We start from the raw sequence: 16,872 nt of genomic DNA on the forward strand, positions 1-16,872 counted from the left end.
TTTGTCATTATCTTGAAATTAAATTAGTGAACGAGAGATCTTGACTTGGGGTTGTTCCATGATACTGTCTTGAGTAATTTTCCAAGTTATCACTTATCAATGAATAAGGAAATTATGGGTATATGATGAAATTTCTGAACTTATCATCTACTTTGCCCATTTTTTATATGGAACCAAGAATGGTTAGGATCTTAGATTCATCTTTGGATACAAAGTCCACTAATGTTTGTAGTAAAGAGGGCCAAATACGGATTATTATGGATCACATTATCCACCGGCAACTCTTTCATCCTCATTCATATTTATTGTGTTACATTAGTTTGGTTTATGGCCGAATTAAATTTGTGTTTTTCCACTTGATAAATATATAAATTGAGAATTTTACATGGTAAACAGACAATTATGACGTTGAATGTGATAAATGACCATCTTACATTTCTTCTATTTAAAAGTAATTAAACCGATAAATTAACTCCAGTTATGTTTGATAATTTGAGAATTACCCATATGAAATCTTTACAGGAAGGAAACAGACATGATACATCATATAAATACTTGCTTTTAAAAACCCAATTAGTAAATTAGGTTTTGAGTAAATAAGATGTATTTTATAGGTTTTGGTTAAACTTAAACGATCATCATGTTGTTAGTTTGACAAAATTCAAAATTTTACTTATGTCTAATGAGGAGTTTGGCTAATAATTCAATATATAAAAGAGTAAATTACACGACTGGTCCCTATGGTTTGGGGTAATTTGCGTATTTGTTCCCTAACTTATTTTTTTAACTCGGAAGGTCCCTAATGTTTGTTTTTGTTACGCTCTTGGTCCCTACTTTTTGTTTTTGTTTCGCGCTTGGTCTCTGTCTTACCTAAAAAGACTATTATTTAAATAGGGAAAAATAGTATGGTAGGTAGGGTAATGTGAGGGGGTTGGGTTGGGGGTGTGTTTATTTAAGTAAGTTAAAAAATCAAGGGCAAAATAGTCTTTTTAGGTGAGACAGAGACCATGAGCGTAACAAAAACAAACAGTAGGGACATTCCGAGTTAAAAAAATAAGTTAGGGACCAAACACGCAAATTACCCTAAACCATAGGGACCATTCGTGTAATTTACTCTATATAAAATTTAATGGTGATAAATGTTGTTTCCTTTGAATCATTGTTAATGGTGGATACATAAATCAATTGAAATCCTTTATAACAAAACAATGTGGTTTGCCAATATTTTTTTTCTTACTTACTCTTGGTAAAGAGTAATCCACGGGTTGTAGCCTAGTATCTTTTAATGAAAAATACTCAGTTGAATAGAATAATCACTTTTTTAAATGTCTCAAGAATTAGTTATAACAACACACATTTCAAATAATTAAAAAAGAATCTTTAACGTTAGAACTTAGATGTCATTATTTATATAATTGTTGTTATTAGAGAGCCCTATATAATACAAAATTATAATTGAATGATGAAAGTGGAGGCACAATTCTTAATCATGATTCACCAAAGTCAGAAACAACAGAGTGGTCCTTCCAAAGGAGAAATGCCAAGGGCCTCAGTATTGTCTCTTCCTTTGTTTCCATCCTCTCATACTTCTCTGCAAAACAAACACACAGAAGAAAACTCACATACAGATTTTACGTATGCATATGCATATACGTACACACACTCACAAGAGTCTTACAGAGATATCATCTGCAAAGAGAGGAGGAGGCGGATCTCTGCCATTTTTGCAGGCTCTCTTCTCCATCCTCGTGTCGTGACTTCAAACATACAAAAACACACACTACAGTCTCTGATCTCCTTACTGGATAAATCTGGGTAATCCCAATTCATGATTAGGGTTCTGTGCCTTCAATCTTCTTGATACACGTACATCTACAAAACACACACGTATATATATATGCCTCATATATATATTATTATGTATATATATCTGTGTTCACTTTCCTCATTTAGCCCTGCTACAAAATCTCTGTTCTTCATAGTTCCCTACGCCTATGGGAGTCTTCTTCACCCTACTCGATAACTTCAAGGTTGGAACTTTTAAATAGGTTTCCCGCATAGGCTTTTTAAAGTTTCTTTTCTTGTAACCTAATATTCTAAGATTTTATTATTTCTTTTGGCATTTTTCCCAAAAGGAGCTACTTTAAGCACTTTTTAGGGTTTAAGGGTTTTCTACTCTCTTTTCTATTTCTATTTCAAGTTTTTATCGATTCAATTTTGTTCCAATCGATTGCAACATTTTTTTAAAGAATCCCGATCTGGTTTTTGGTATTTCTTCGATTTGTTCTCAATTCTTGTTTGATTTGGGGTTTTTTTTCTTCTTCTTCTTCTTCAGTTGTATGCTCTGTTCTTGGTTCTTTCTGACAAAGTGATTGAATTCATCTGGAACCCAGAAACCAAGTCACTGAATTTTGGGTTTTCGATATATGTTTCTTCATTTATTTGAATGTGTAGATGAATTTTGGGGTCAATTGATTCCTTGAAAGCTCAAAATGTCATCGTGTTTAGGTTCAAGAGCTTGTGGGTTTGATATTGATCAAATGATCAAATGGCCACGTACTAGTACTACTTCCAGTAAAACAATTTCGAATTCTTCGTCCCCATCTTCAACCTTATCGGAATCAAGCAATTCTCCGATTGCAATTTCCACTCGAAAGCCACGAGCACCTCGAAAACGACCAAATCAAACTTACAATGAAGCAGCTGCTCTGCTGTTCATGGCATGTCCCAATATTTTCAACACCAAACACCTCACAAAACGAACCAATAACTTACCCACGTTCTCCAAACAACATTGTGACCTCTTCAACGAGCTACCTGAATTAATCTTGCCATATACGGCGATTGAAAACTCCGGGATCCTACTCCGGCAACGAAATACTGAGAAGCCCTGTTTGCTCGTCGAGCCCAAGTTTCAGAGTACAAGGGAACTCGAAATCGAATCGAATTGTGTTTCTGTGGAATTGAGCGATGAATGTCTTGATGATTTTGATACTCAGTCTCTTCTTGATGAGGAAATAGAACAGGGGATTGATAGTATCATGGGGGATTCGAATTCAGTTCTAGTAAACGATGAATCAAATGATATTGTTTCAACTGATGCCAACACTAGCCATGGCTACCCAATGGGGCTGGGATTCGGGGCTAGAAACGGAGTGAAGGCGTTGAGAAACGGCGATGAAGGAAACTGGTGGAGGATTCCAATGGTGGACATGGTGGATATTACACCGGCGCCACCAGTGAAATGTGAAAAAGCTCCAGTCGGAAAGAAGAAGAAAAAGAAGAAAGTGGAGGAATTGATGAAGTCGGAAAATGGGGATTTCGGTTCCAGAAAGCAGCGGTTGCTGCTGAAATTGGATTACGATGCGGTTTTGAATGCTTGGTCGGACAGAGAGTCGCCGGTGCCGGAGGAAATTTCGCAGTCGGCGTCGCTGAGAGACGATGTACATGTAAGTAGTCTTTTTTTTACCAAAAACCAAATAAATAGTTAAAGTACTTTTTAATCAAATAAATGTTACAAGAATATTAGCTATTTACGTTTTAATCATTTTAAATGTTTGATTTGTATTTTATATGGGTCATACTAATTTTCTAAAAATATGTTCTATTGAAATGTAATTAAATAATAAACAAAAATAGTTTCAAAATGAACTTTGCACATGGGTTGTTTTGACAAAGAAAAAGGCTCGCATAAATGACATAAATAAATATTTTATTTTGAAAATGAACTCATTATTGTGGTCTTTTTTTGAAAAAAAAATGGTAGGTACATTTGTGATTTGACTCCAAAAAACTTTTGGTTTATTGTACTAATTCAGCATCCATAATTGAGTTATTCGTTTTTATAATTAAATAGTATTTATAATCCTCAGTATTTGGAAAAAGCGTGTGATATTTTCATTAGATTATTATTCATTATTTGTTGTTTGGGTTATAATCGGATTAAGAATCAATATTATAATCATAAAAAATTAAATTAACTTTAAAGACCATGTCTTGTGATGATGGAAATTATAGCATGTAGACTGTAATTTAGGTTAGATACATTATTTGATTACTTCATGAAAGTGTGAAATATGTGTGTTTAAATCACAACATAACTTATGCATTAAATTTTTGTGGTGTATTAAGATTTCTATTTCCATTACCAAGGTGGCAAGTTTATATCGGTGATAATTAATGAAAAGTGAAAACCCACGTGCATCATAAATTTTGTAACCGACAATAATTTGATGATATAAAGTCTTTTTATTTACCGGTTAACATTGGTTTTTAGAAACAAACTATTGAAATGTAATATAATCGACAACAAGCCAAATAAATTTTCTAAAAAGATAACGAACTATAAAATTTTTGTTATTCTTATCTACTTTACCATGTAAAAAAACTCGTATTTCAATTTTATGATTTTGTTCTAAATTTTAAATTTTAATATGAATTTAGTCCAAGCTTTATATTTTGTTACAAATATGATACTATCTCTTTTATGAAATCGGATTAAAATTAGAGATTTTTACGAATTATTTTTATAATTTTTTAAAGTCTTTTCTAAACATTGTTTACGATTTTTTTGACATTTCTTATAGTATTTTTAAAACTTTTGAAAAAAATGTAAAATTCTACAATTTTCTTTTTAATTTTATTTTATAATTCTAACTATTTTTACTACTTTTTAAAAACGATTTATGAATTTTATAGAACTTTGTAATACTTTTTTTTTTTAATAAAAAAAGATATTATAAATTTGTCTTCCAATTTTTACAATACAATCTTTTAAACATGTTTTACAATTTTTTAAAATTTCTTTAAACATTCATCAACTTTCTTTCAACTTTTTATGAAAAAAATTTAAAAGAGTTGTAAAAAAAGTTAGAATTTAGAAAGGGTTTTAAAAATGTTGTAAATTTTTTTAAGAAAAGTTGTAAAATAATTTATAAAAGGCTTTAAAAAAGTCACAAAAGGGTTGTATGACCCATATAAAATACAAATCAAACATTTTACAAAACAATATTTCCTTTCATTATTGTTCACTATTATAATGCTTAAAAAACGGTATAATGCTCGATCAACAAACATTTGCCCCACCCTTTAATTATGAGTAGATTATGTTTATAGAATTTCATACACTTGACAGGTACGTTCCTAAAATTTTTGTATATGATTAATTCATTAAAATTATTTGTATATGATTAATTCATTAACATTATTTAAATTAGAGTGTTCATAATATTTGAAACCACAAAAGTAACTAACCATAATAATGTTTCGGTTAATCGAGTTGTTTTTTTTAACCTTTATGATTTGGTTTACTGAAATGGTAAAATCTTTAGTTTGTTTTGGTTTAAGACTCATATTTTTTGACCCACCAAGTTAAGTGAAAAACTTAAACTTTTATTTTTAATTTTTAAAGAAATTATTTAAGTTTAAAATTTAATTTTTTTTTTGGAACCGGTAACTTTTATTAAACAAAACCTAACAAGACGTCAGGTTAGCAAAAACAAAGACAAAGAAAATTACAAGCAATTAAAAGGACAACAATACCACTTTGTCCGGTTACGATCATTAAATTTACCTTTATTTTCACTCATCCATAAACTAAAGCAATTATTAGTTTTTCGTAGTTTTTGAAATAATGTCAAAAAATTACTAGTGTACAAACTACATAACGACTATATTATTTATTTATATTATTTTATTTGTTGTTTCTTATTTTGATCTATTAGAACGTTAGGACTAAAAATTATTTTTATTTGCGAAATTGGATATGGTATTAGTTAATCTCTAAATACACTTATTATTTAGTAAATTATTAATTGATTGTCGGTTAAACAAATAAAAAAAAAAACTTTGGTTAATCAAAACCTGGTTAAACAGTTTTTCTGTTTAAGATTTTAAGTTCGGATTCACTTATCGATAGATTTGGTTAACCACCTTCCTCATTGTTACTTAGTTTCACCTCATTGTTATTCGGTTTTACTATTAACTATTCTTGAACACCCTAAATTGAATACTCATAAATTATATATTTATAAAAAAAAGATTGTTGACCTTAAAATGCTAACTAGTTTTTGAGGTTATATTATACATCATGAAGGCAAACATTTTCTATATAAGTAGTGGCTTAAAAAGTGATGGGACTTAACAATAAGAGCAAATAATTTCAGCAACTTATCTAAAAAATTATTAAAGTAACTAGGTTTTTTTTGTATGAAAACCTATATCATTGTTTGCCATTTCATGTGAATCGACATGAGCAACCATTTACCTGTCCATATTTTCTACTTTTGGAGTGTTTTACCAACTTTATGAATATAGCCATGTTAAATGGTACGAAAATTTACTTGTGAAAAATTAAAATAAAAAAGTAGATAAAATAATTTCGACTAAAACGCCAAAATGTTTTATAAATTATATGAAAATCTTATACGAAGAAAGGGGGTTGTATGAAAATATAATTGATGGTGTTTTATGTTTTGGTTGTGACAGGCAAGAGGGGCTCACATTGATTTATTCTCAGAAAACGGTAGGTGGAGGGAATCCAGTGCAACGCGTTCCACGGACAAAAATCATATCAAGAAGATTAGGTACCAGCTCAAAAATCTCACCACTGATAGACGGCCCAGATGCAAGGTTTCATTTTCTTCCATTTCAACGAAACTACCGCAACATTAAAAAAAAAAATTGGAGGATTATCAATATTTTAAAAACCGATTTTATAGTTGAACCGGTATGGTAATTAGTTTTCAATTCGATTGATTTAACCGGTTCAACCGTCAATGCAACCAGTTTCTATAATTTTCGTATTTTTTTTTATTTTTCTACATACACATAGACATCCATAATTTTAAACATTAAAAATACACATAAATACAAACTGAAGATCAATCCAAATACATTAAAAACATATAACTGTAAGTTTTAGTGTTTCCATCAATCCATGTACATCAAAAATAAAATAAAATATATTATACAAAAAAAACATAGTTTTAGATGAATAAAAACATATTAAAAAACTTGATAACATTTAATCATGTTTTTTTATTCAAAGAAAATCTAAATAGATATAAAACAAAAAAGCCAAAGTTTGTTATGAAAATGATTCATTTTAATGTGATTTTATTTAATTTAACCGGTTTAATTTAGCTGGTTTAACTATATTTTTATAAAAACCAACTGGTTCATTCCAATTCTGAAATAGACATAATACCGTGTTAGTTGAACCATTTTTTTCTCCGGTTTTCGATCCAACCGGGTTTTAAAACACCGGACATTATAAACAAAAGAATTTCATTTGTATTTTTACAAATTTTCATATTTATATTTCTATAGAGTTTTAAATTACATATATATACTTATAAAACCAATAAACTCATATATATATATATATATATATATATATATATATATATATATATATATATATATATATATATATTAAAAAGGTTATGATTATGTTAGTTGGTGTATGTTGTTAAGATTTCACTTTATTATGTATGTACTTTTTATTTATATTGTCTTATTTTGTCAATCATGGATCTAGGTATTGTTATATTTGTTTTCTTTAGTAGTATTATTGCAATTTTTATTATATTTTTTGAAGTTATATTTAACTTTTTGCAGGGACGATTTGTGACAAAGCCAGGTACTCTTACTTGCGACGAGGAAACATAAGAATCATTGAACCCCTTCATCTTATGTTATTGTTTCATTTAGTCAATTTCTTTTTCTTCTCTACCTTTCAATCTCTTTAATTTTTTTTTTCTTTTGCAAAAGAAAAATGTAACCACAAGATGTACATACGTAAGAAAAGGGAATTAAAATATTCCAAATAGTTCTTGCATAGTTCTTCAAAACTTTTTTGTCATGAATCTATCATTTATTATATTATATATAACATAATGAAAATCGTTTATAATAAATAAATATTTAAGATGTAAGGTAAAATTTTGTGGATTAAATCAATAAATATATATATATAAATGAGTTAAACCGAATTGTATTCGACTGAAGTGAAATTCATATGAAATGCGTTCAAATGTTTGCAAGTTGTAACTGTTTTGTAAGGTTGTTTAATAGAAACTAAAGATAAGATTTTTGAACAAATTTATTGAATTAGAATAAAATATTAGTTTATAAATATCATTTTAAACTTATGAAAAAAACAACTTAAAAACTTCTGATAACATAGAAAAACATATTAACCACAATCAGAATTAATCAAAGGGTTATTGTCATAAAAAGGTAACAAACTTTAAAAATGTTTTAAAAATATCATCCAACTAAAAAGTGTTAGTATAAGGTAATGAATAATTAGTTAGTTTTTTAAAATACATTGTCAACCGGCTATAGTCGGTTTCACCTATGTTTCTTCCTTAAAAGAGCCACATCAGATGGTTGATGTGGTTAAATGAATCCCAATAGGATGCTAAGTAGGCTAACATCTAACATAAATGGTAAAAATCAGTGTTTATCATTTGTATTGTGCGATGGGTAAAAATCCCTAGTGCATATCTTCTATCTTCGCTCTTGGGAACAAAAGACGTAGTGTGGAACGCAGGAAACACTAAAATTAAAGGAGAAGTAGTATTCGAAGATGGAGAACTGAAACCGAACGAATTCCATAATCGACAGTAAGGCCTGTTTGTTTTTTTTTTTTTTTTTTGGGGGGGGGGGGGGAGGAGGAGGAGGAGGAGGAGGGGTGTTTCAATCGGTAAGAAGAATGATTCCAGAAGCAACTTATGGGTTTATTTTGTGTTCCAAATTGCTATTTCGTAGTACTGGAAACGATTTCAGAAGCATTTTAAAAGATTGCAGTTTTCTTAAGCATGTTAACCAATTTCATGTGTAAGAAGTAATTTGGGCATATTTTTTTAGTATGTTAATCCCCTGTGATTTTATATGTTTCTCAGAATATGAAGTTTGGTGGTTTAATCACTGTGGATGTGTTCTTTGAAGGCATGTTTGCACCCGATCCCTTCAAATATTATAGTGGGCGCTCCGTAATGGTAAAGTGTGGAAAGGAGGATCCCTTTTTAGATTATGGGTCACTTAGATGGGTCAAGAACATACCTTCCAAATAAAATATATTATCGATGCACACAATTATGCTAGGCAATTCAAGTTAGGGTCTTTAGTCGCGTATGCATGGATAGATAAGCATTATGCAAACAACATTTTAGAAAAGACACTTATGAGTTATAGTGAAATGCAAGCTAGTATCAGAGAGAAATTTATCTTGCAAGTGAGTTTGGGTCAATGTAGGAGAGGAAGGAAAGAAACAATGGATGAAATAGAAGGTGCTTTACAAGAACATTATGCAAAGCTTTGGAGCTAAGCTTAAGAGATTAGAAGATCCAATCCCCAGTCAACTATTAGTTTGGATGTTATTATCATGCCCTATGGAAAGAATTATTTCAGTAAATTCTATGTCTGCTTCAATGGGTTAAAAGATGGTTGGATTAAAGGTTGTAGGAGAGTGATAATTATTGATGGGTGTTTTCTCAAAGGGTTATGTAAAGGTGAATTTATGCTCAATTATAGTAATGTACTTTCTAAAAATTACATTTTATGAGATTTAAACATATTTTATGGAAAAAAGTTTGAATTTATGCTCATTTATAGCAGTGTACTTTATAGAACACTTATTTTATGAGATTTAAACATATTTTTCTAGAAAATGTTTGAATTTATGTTCATTTATAGCAGTATACTTTATAGAACACTTATTTTATGAGATTTAAACATACTTTTCACTAGATTCTGGCAAATCGAGTCGAATGGTTTTCATGAATTTGAAGCAATGTATGGAAGACAAGCTTATGTGGTCAATATAAACTCAAGGAAATCTACATGTAGTGGGTGGCGGTTAACAGGGTTACCATATGTGCATTGAACAACTCTGGATGACCAATAAAGAGTGTTTTCTAAAGACACTGTCAAACTCAAGGAAATCCAAAGTCTCCCACTTTGATAAGTCGTTAGCTATAATTGTAAGTTATAACACCCATAAAATTCAAGCCAATTAAAAACTTTTACAAAACATTTAAAATCATTAAGTTATTACAATTTGTTTTCAAAATAGTTTAAACATCAGAGTATCCCCATAATCAAATCATGAAAATACAAGGAGGTGTACGATCACGCATTCTATAACATCCCAAATTTTCAAGCCAAAAATTTCATTTTTAATTAAGTAACTTATAAAATCATTTATCAGAACATAGTCGAGAATATAACAATCCATAACACCATAGTAATCATGTCTCTGAAATCATATCATCAAGTAGTAATAAAATCAGAGTACAATCCCATGAATCACAAAATGCGGAAAACTGATGTGTGTGTGATGTGCAGCTACCGTGCACATCACATCACAAAATTTCATTTATAATTAAGTAACTTATAAAATCATTTATCAAAACATAGTCGAGAATATAACAATCCATAACACTATAGTAATCATGTCTCCGAAATCATATCATCAAGTAGTAATCAAATTAGAGTACAATCTCATGAATCACAAAATGCGGAAAACGGATGTGTGTGTGATGTTCAACTACCACACCGGCTCCTTCCCCTTCGCTGAAGAGGTACCTGAAAGAAAACTGAAAACTGTAAGCACGAAGCTTAGTGAGTTCCCCCATCATACCGCATACCATATAATCACATAACATACATACTGTCGGACAATTCTGGGTGCCCGACCTACCCGGTCCAGCCATTCTGGGGTGCCGACCTACCCATGTCAAGCCGTTTTGGGGTGCTGACCTACTCGTGTCAAGCCATTATGGGGTGCTGACCTACCCTTCGGTCCTAACAACCGAACCTCGGGGACTATTTCACCCCTACCACTACTACCGCATATATCATAACATAAACATACTGTCAGGCATATCTGGGGTGCCTGACCTACCCTTCGGTCCTAACAACCGAACTTGGGGGCTAGTCCCCTCCTACTACCACTATCACATATAAAATATCATGCTAACACATAAACATATCAGGTAGTAGCAAACCAGACAATTATCACAAAGACAATCATCTCAACTATAATCAACTACTAGTGGGCCGACCTCGGTGTCTTAGACCCACTTCTACTGGAAGGTAAGTCACCTTGATGTCGTGTAGTATTTGCACAGTCCTCGACACGAGAATCAACTTGTCTCTACTCCGCAATCCCTACACACAATCTTTCTCGATTATTAATACATACGCATAACCCCTTTACAAGGGTCAACCCAAATCCAAGTCAAATTTAAGGTCAAACAGTTGGATTAGTCTCTAAGCCCGTAACTATATTTGGTAAGTACTTGACCCGGTTACGCATGGTCCTTTTGGGTTGCCTTCACTAGAGCAACTTGACAGGGTGATTTATGAAGAGAGAGGTTATTATGGTTCATTAATATATTATATTAATAATATATTAACGGAGAAATCATATAGTTTAATTAATATTAGACAAGAATTAATTAAGAATTAATTATGTGGCTAAAAGACATTAATTAAATAATGGGGACTTAAATTGTCAAATGTTTGATAGTTGGATATTGGGCTGAGAATCCTTATGGACTAGGCATGGAAGAAATTAGGGATGTATTCATCCTAATTTCGGCCATAAGGGCCCTATTCCAGAAGCTTCTTTGGATTGCTTAAGGCCTAACCTGTCTATTAGGGTTTTGACTGAAATCCTAGCAGCACAAGTATAAATAGAACCCCTAGGGCATCATATTTTAGCCACTTGAAACCCTAGAAGATTTCATAACCGAAATTGTGCCTCTCCCATCTCTCCAATATCATCCTCTTGCTTATGTGGTGTTTGTAAGCCATTAGAGGAGTGACATTTGTGACTCTAAGCTCCAAGACAAGAAGATTCAAGCCATTGTTGAAAAGGTAATCATCTAGATCTGTTTTCTTATGATAATTTCGAAATATGTATGCTAGATCTAGGGTTCATAAGTCTTGGATGAATTGCATCTACAATAGAGAAACCTAGATCCAAGCTTTAGGGTTTGCATGAGCACATAGGATGTTGTTTTGGCTCAAACCCATCAATGGTATTAGAGCCTTGATTGGTTTCTGTTGTATTGATGCCTTTTATGTTCATCTTACTGGAAAAATCGTTTTTCTGCCCTCTGCCCGACCTGACTCGACGAGTCACTAGTTACACTCGGCGAGTCGGTCGAACTCGTTGAGTCCAGTTAGTGAGTCGGTGAGTCGGGGAGTCAGACAGATGGAAAATCGGGATTTCTTACTGTTTTGCTGAAGGATAATTACCAAAACTGTTTTTAACTAATAAAATCTGATTTTTATTGTTATATGATTATCCTTATCAAAACAAAATATAATTACCAATTAATTGAATAATAAATTCCTTATGTGATAAAATTTGACTTATTTGATGAATTATCTTGTGAATAAAATAGAATAGATCAAATTTAGACAATTATTAAATTAAATGTTTAGTTTAAATTATTTGCTATTTGATCCCATGTGTTTTGAAAAGTTCAAAATTTGCCTTTAAGTTTTGAAATTTAAATTTTAATTAAAAGTTTAATTTGAATTATTTAAATTTCAAACCCTAGAATTTTACAAGTTTAAAAATTCGATCTTATACTTTATAATATTATAAGATTAATATATATATATATATATATATATATATATATATATATATATATATATAACTTAAATGCTAGTCTTACCGTTAGTAGGCCTCATTCACGAAGTCAATCTATAAGGGGGGGGGGGGGGTTATAAGGTTATGACCTATAAAATGATCGTTTAATGGGTGTCCACTCTCACCCACGGCTTCCTTGAATGGTGGAGGGTCGTTAGCCGAACGGGTAGGATAGGGTAACCCTTTCCTCATTAAAAGTATAATGAATTTACAAAGTAACTAAATGTTTTTACAAAATTCCCAATCTTAGTTACTTTAGGAAAAAGTGAATTGATGCAATTCCATGAAATTACACTTTGTACCCTTTCTAAGACGTTAGTTGTAACATCCCAAAAATACGAGCTAAAAATTTCATTTTTAAAACATATACTTTGCAAACATTAGAATTAAAACGTTCACCAATCATATCATTTCATTAAAGTTATCGCATGTCTTGAAAAACATTTTATAAAAACATAATAATGTCAGAGTACAAATTCCCAGGAGGGTCTCTTAGTGCGGAATAATGGGCATGTGTGTGATGGGCCGCTACCGCGCCAGCTCCTTCCCCTTCGAAGAAGAGGTACCTGAAACCAAAACTGAAAACTGTAAACACAAAGCTTAGTGAGTTCCCCCACTGTACCACATATTATATAATCACATAACATACATATACTGTCGGGCATATCTAGGTGCCCGACCTACCCCTTCGGTCCTTTCGACCGGATACTGCCTAGCATATCTGGGTGCTGGCCTCCCCTTCGGTCCTTACGACCGGATACTGCCTAGCATATCTGGGTGTTGGCCTCCCCTTCGGTCCTCTCGACCGGATACTGCCTAGCATATCTGGGTGCTGGCCTTCCCTTCGGTCCTTACGACCGGATACTGGGGACTATTTCACCCCCTACTGCTACCACATAACACATATCACATAGCAACATATCATACTAGCACATAAACATAACACAGGTAGTAGCAACCCCAGATGAATATCACAGAGACAATCATCTATGATACAACTCCTACTGGTGGGCTGGCATTGTGGCCATAGACCCACCGCTACTGGAAGGTAACTCACCTCGAAAAGTAGCTACCGAAAGTCTGACTGCTAGACGTCTGGCTGCTGCACCGGTAATCCACCGGCTACAAATCCATAAACATAGATTAGCCACTCGTAAATACCCTTAGCCAATTGACTGACCCAACCCAGGTCCAAGGTCAACTCCTTGGTCAAAGTCAACTTCCAGTTGACTTGACTCGCCGAGTCGTGGCACAGACTCGCCGAGTCCTTTTCCTACTAACCCGATCCTACTCGTCAGGTCCCTCTTCCCACTCACCGAGTCACTCTTAACTCACCACTCGGGACTATAGAACCGACTCGTGGTCCGACTCACCGAGTCCAAGAACAACTCGCCGAGTCCCATGAGCAGACCTCCTACTCGCTTCCAAATCCTCAACAGAGCATCCCTTAAGAGGATTTGGAGTTCTGGGACTATTGCTACACGTTAAATTGCTAATTTAGCGTGCAGATACGAAGGGTTGGACCTTCAACACTTAAATCCCTCTTTCTCAGTGAAAGTTCATATGACTCGCCGAGTTTGAAGAACAACTCATCGAGTTCTAGGCAATCTTCATAGGACTCGCCGAGTTGTTCATCCAACTCGCCGAGTCTAAGACCATCTTCATAGAACTCGCCGAGTTCCACTTTGGGACTCTCCGAGTCCCTTCGACCCACTACCCATACAGACCAAATCTGAGACATGCAACGCTTCAAAACCATAGATCCATGCCCCTAGGGCATGCTTATCACGTAAAGTTGCAAACTTTACGTGCATGCATGGCCCTATAAGCTCAAGAAGGCAAATCCAAGCTCTTTAAGAGGTCATAAGGGACCTCAATAACTCCAACCACAGAGACTTTATACTTCTAAGATGTCAATAAGGTCCCAATCCGAAGTCCTTTCAGAACTTAGAGCATAAATACATGGAGTTTGAGGTTTTAGGGCTTGAAAACCACTAATTTGGGACAAAAAGGGGATCTAATGAACTAGTGATCAAGGTAAGAACTTTTCTACCTGAATGGAAGCTTCTCACAGTGTAGATTCCGGATCTACCTCCCCTCCTTGCACACTTCAACCTCCTCTTCCTTCCTCTAAGCTCCAAACCTTCTCCACAAAGCCAAAATCACTCTCAAGAACAATATGGGGGCTAGGGTTTCTTTCTACAACTCTCTGGAAGTGTTAGGGACGAAGGAGGCCAAGTTAGAGCATTTAAATAGGGTGCAAACACCCGGATTAGGGTTTTTGTCCAAACAGGGTCTACTCGCCGAGTCCAAAGTTCAAACCCCGCGCCTCATCCCGCTCCTACTCGGCGAGTTGGTCCTTCAACTCGCCGAGTCCAAGGCAAAAATGCACAAAATCAAAATATTATACACAAGGAGTACGTACCAGGAACCAGGTGCTACAAATCTCCCCCACTTATTTTAGACTTCGTCCTCGAAGTCTGCTGCTCGATCCTGGAATAGCTCAGGGTAGTGCTCCATCATCTCTTCCACTGGCTCCCAAGTCCACTCCGATCCCTTCCGGTGCTGCCATTGCACCTTTACAAGTTCCAACCTCTTGTTCCTTAGATCCTTCAACTTCCTGTCGAGGATTGCCATAGGCCGCTCGATGTAATTCAGGCTGTCATCGACCTGAATATCCTCCAAAGGAACCACTGCCGAGTCGTCTACCAAACACTTCCGCAATTGAGAGACGTGGAAGGTGCTGTGGATCTGACTGAGTTCGGCTGGCAGATCCAGCCTATACGCCACCTTGCCCACCCGGGCTACAACCCTGAACGGACCAATGAATCTCGGGCCCAACTTGCCCCACTTCCTGAATCGAATGATGCCTTTCCAAGGAGACACTTTCAGGAGAACCATATCCCCGACCTGGAACTCCAGGTCTGATCGACGCTTGTCGGCGTAACTTTTCTGTTGACTCTGCACAGTCTGAAGCATGCTTCGAACCTGCTGGATTCTCTCAGTCGTCTTGAGCACCACCTCGGTGCTCCCCATGACCCTATGGCCAACTTCACCCCAACATATTGGGGTCCTGCACCTCCGTCCGTACAACATCTCAAATGGGGGATGGTCAATACTCGCGTGGTAGATGTTGTTGTACGAGAACTCAACCAAGGGAAGATAGGTATCCCAACTACCACCGAAGTCTAGCACGCATCCCCGCAACATATCCTCCAACGTTTGGATGGTCCGCTCGCTCTGACCATCCGTCTGTGGGTGAAAGGCGGTGCTAAAATGCAGACAAGTGCCCAACTCATCATGAAACTTCTTCCAAAACCTGGAAGTGAACCGCACATCTCGATCTGATATCACCGACATTGGCACCCCGTGCCACGCCATTATCTCCCTGATATAGATATCGGCCAAATTTTCGTCTGAGATACTCTCCTGAATCGGAATAAAATGGGTGCTCTTGGTCAACCGATCCACGATGACCCAAATCGAATCTACTCCACGCGCCGTCCGGGGAAGCTTTGTGATAAAATCCATCGTAATATCCTCCCATTTCCACAACGGAATATCCAACGACTGCATCTTGCTGTGCGCCTCCTCCATCAAGATCTGGCGTACGCCTCCGTGATACGGCACCCACACCATACGGTGTAGTGTCAATAACCCTCGGCTATCATAATCGAAGGAGGTGACTTGGCCCACTATTCGCTCACTCTTCCGATGCTCCTCCTTCATAGCCTCCAGCTGAGCTTCCTGAATCTGCTCTAACAGTGGAGTCACCACCGTTATCCTCATGCACATATCCCTGATTGGTGCCGCCTTACGGCTAAGCGTATCGGCCACCACGTTGGCCTTCCCCGGGTGATAAAGGATCTTGCAATCATAATCCTTCACCACGGCCAACCACCGACGCTGCCTCATGTTCAGATTCGGCTGATCCATGAGGTACCTCAAACTCTTGTGGACCGTGTAAATGGTACATCGAACCCCGTAGAGGTAATGCCGCCCAATCTTGAGGGTGAAGACGCCCCCAACTCTAAATCATGCGTCGGGTAGTTCGCCTCGTGAGGCTTCAGCTGCCTCGAGGCATAAGCAATGACATGTACCCTCTGCATCAATACTACGCCTAAGCCCGAGATAGACGCATCACAAAATACCACAAAATCCTCTACACCCTCAGGCAGGGCTAGATTGGCCCCTCG

General features: G+C 35.2%; 1 protein-coding gene across 2 annotated transcripts; it reads left to right on the forward strand.

The window, feature by feature from the left end:
- Positions 1–1,502: 1,502 nt before the first annotated feature.
- LOC145066582 (protein CHLOROPLAST IMPORT APPARATUS 2-like) lies at positions 1,503–7,853 on the forward strand. Of its 2 annotated transcripts, none has more exons than XM_079013879.1 (3): positions 1,503–3,449; positions 6,487–6,584; positions 7,621–7,853. In XM_079013879.1, the coding sequence occupies exons 1-3, from the start codon at positions 2,493–2,495 to the stop codon at positions 7,631–7,633; spliced, it is 1,068 nt and encodes a 355-aa protein (XP_078870005.1). In that variant the 5' UTR covers positions 1,503–2,492; the 3' UTR covers positions 7,634–7,853. The 2 variants fall into 2 exon arrangements, with proteins under 2 accessions (XP_078870005.1, XP_078870004.1); XM_079013878.1 differs by having other exon boundaries at positions 1,504–3,449; positions 6,487–6,630.
- The last annotated feature ends 9,019 nt before the right edge of the window (positions 7,854–16,872 follow it).

Source organism: Lactuca serriola, chromosome 8, assembly GCF_051521515.1.
Source record: "Lactuca serriola cultivar US96UC23 chromosome 8, Lser_US96UC23_V15, whole genome shotgun sequence".
In the NCBI taxonomy this organism is placed as follows: Eukaryota; Viridiplantae; Streptophyta; class Magnoliopsida; order Asterales; family Asteraceae; genus Lactuca; species Lactuca serriola.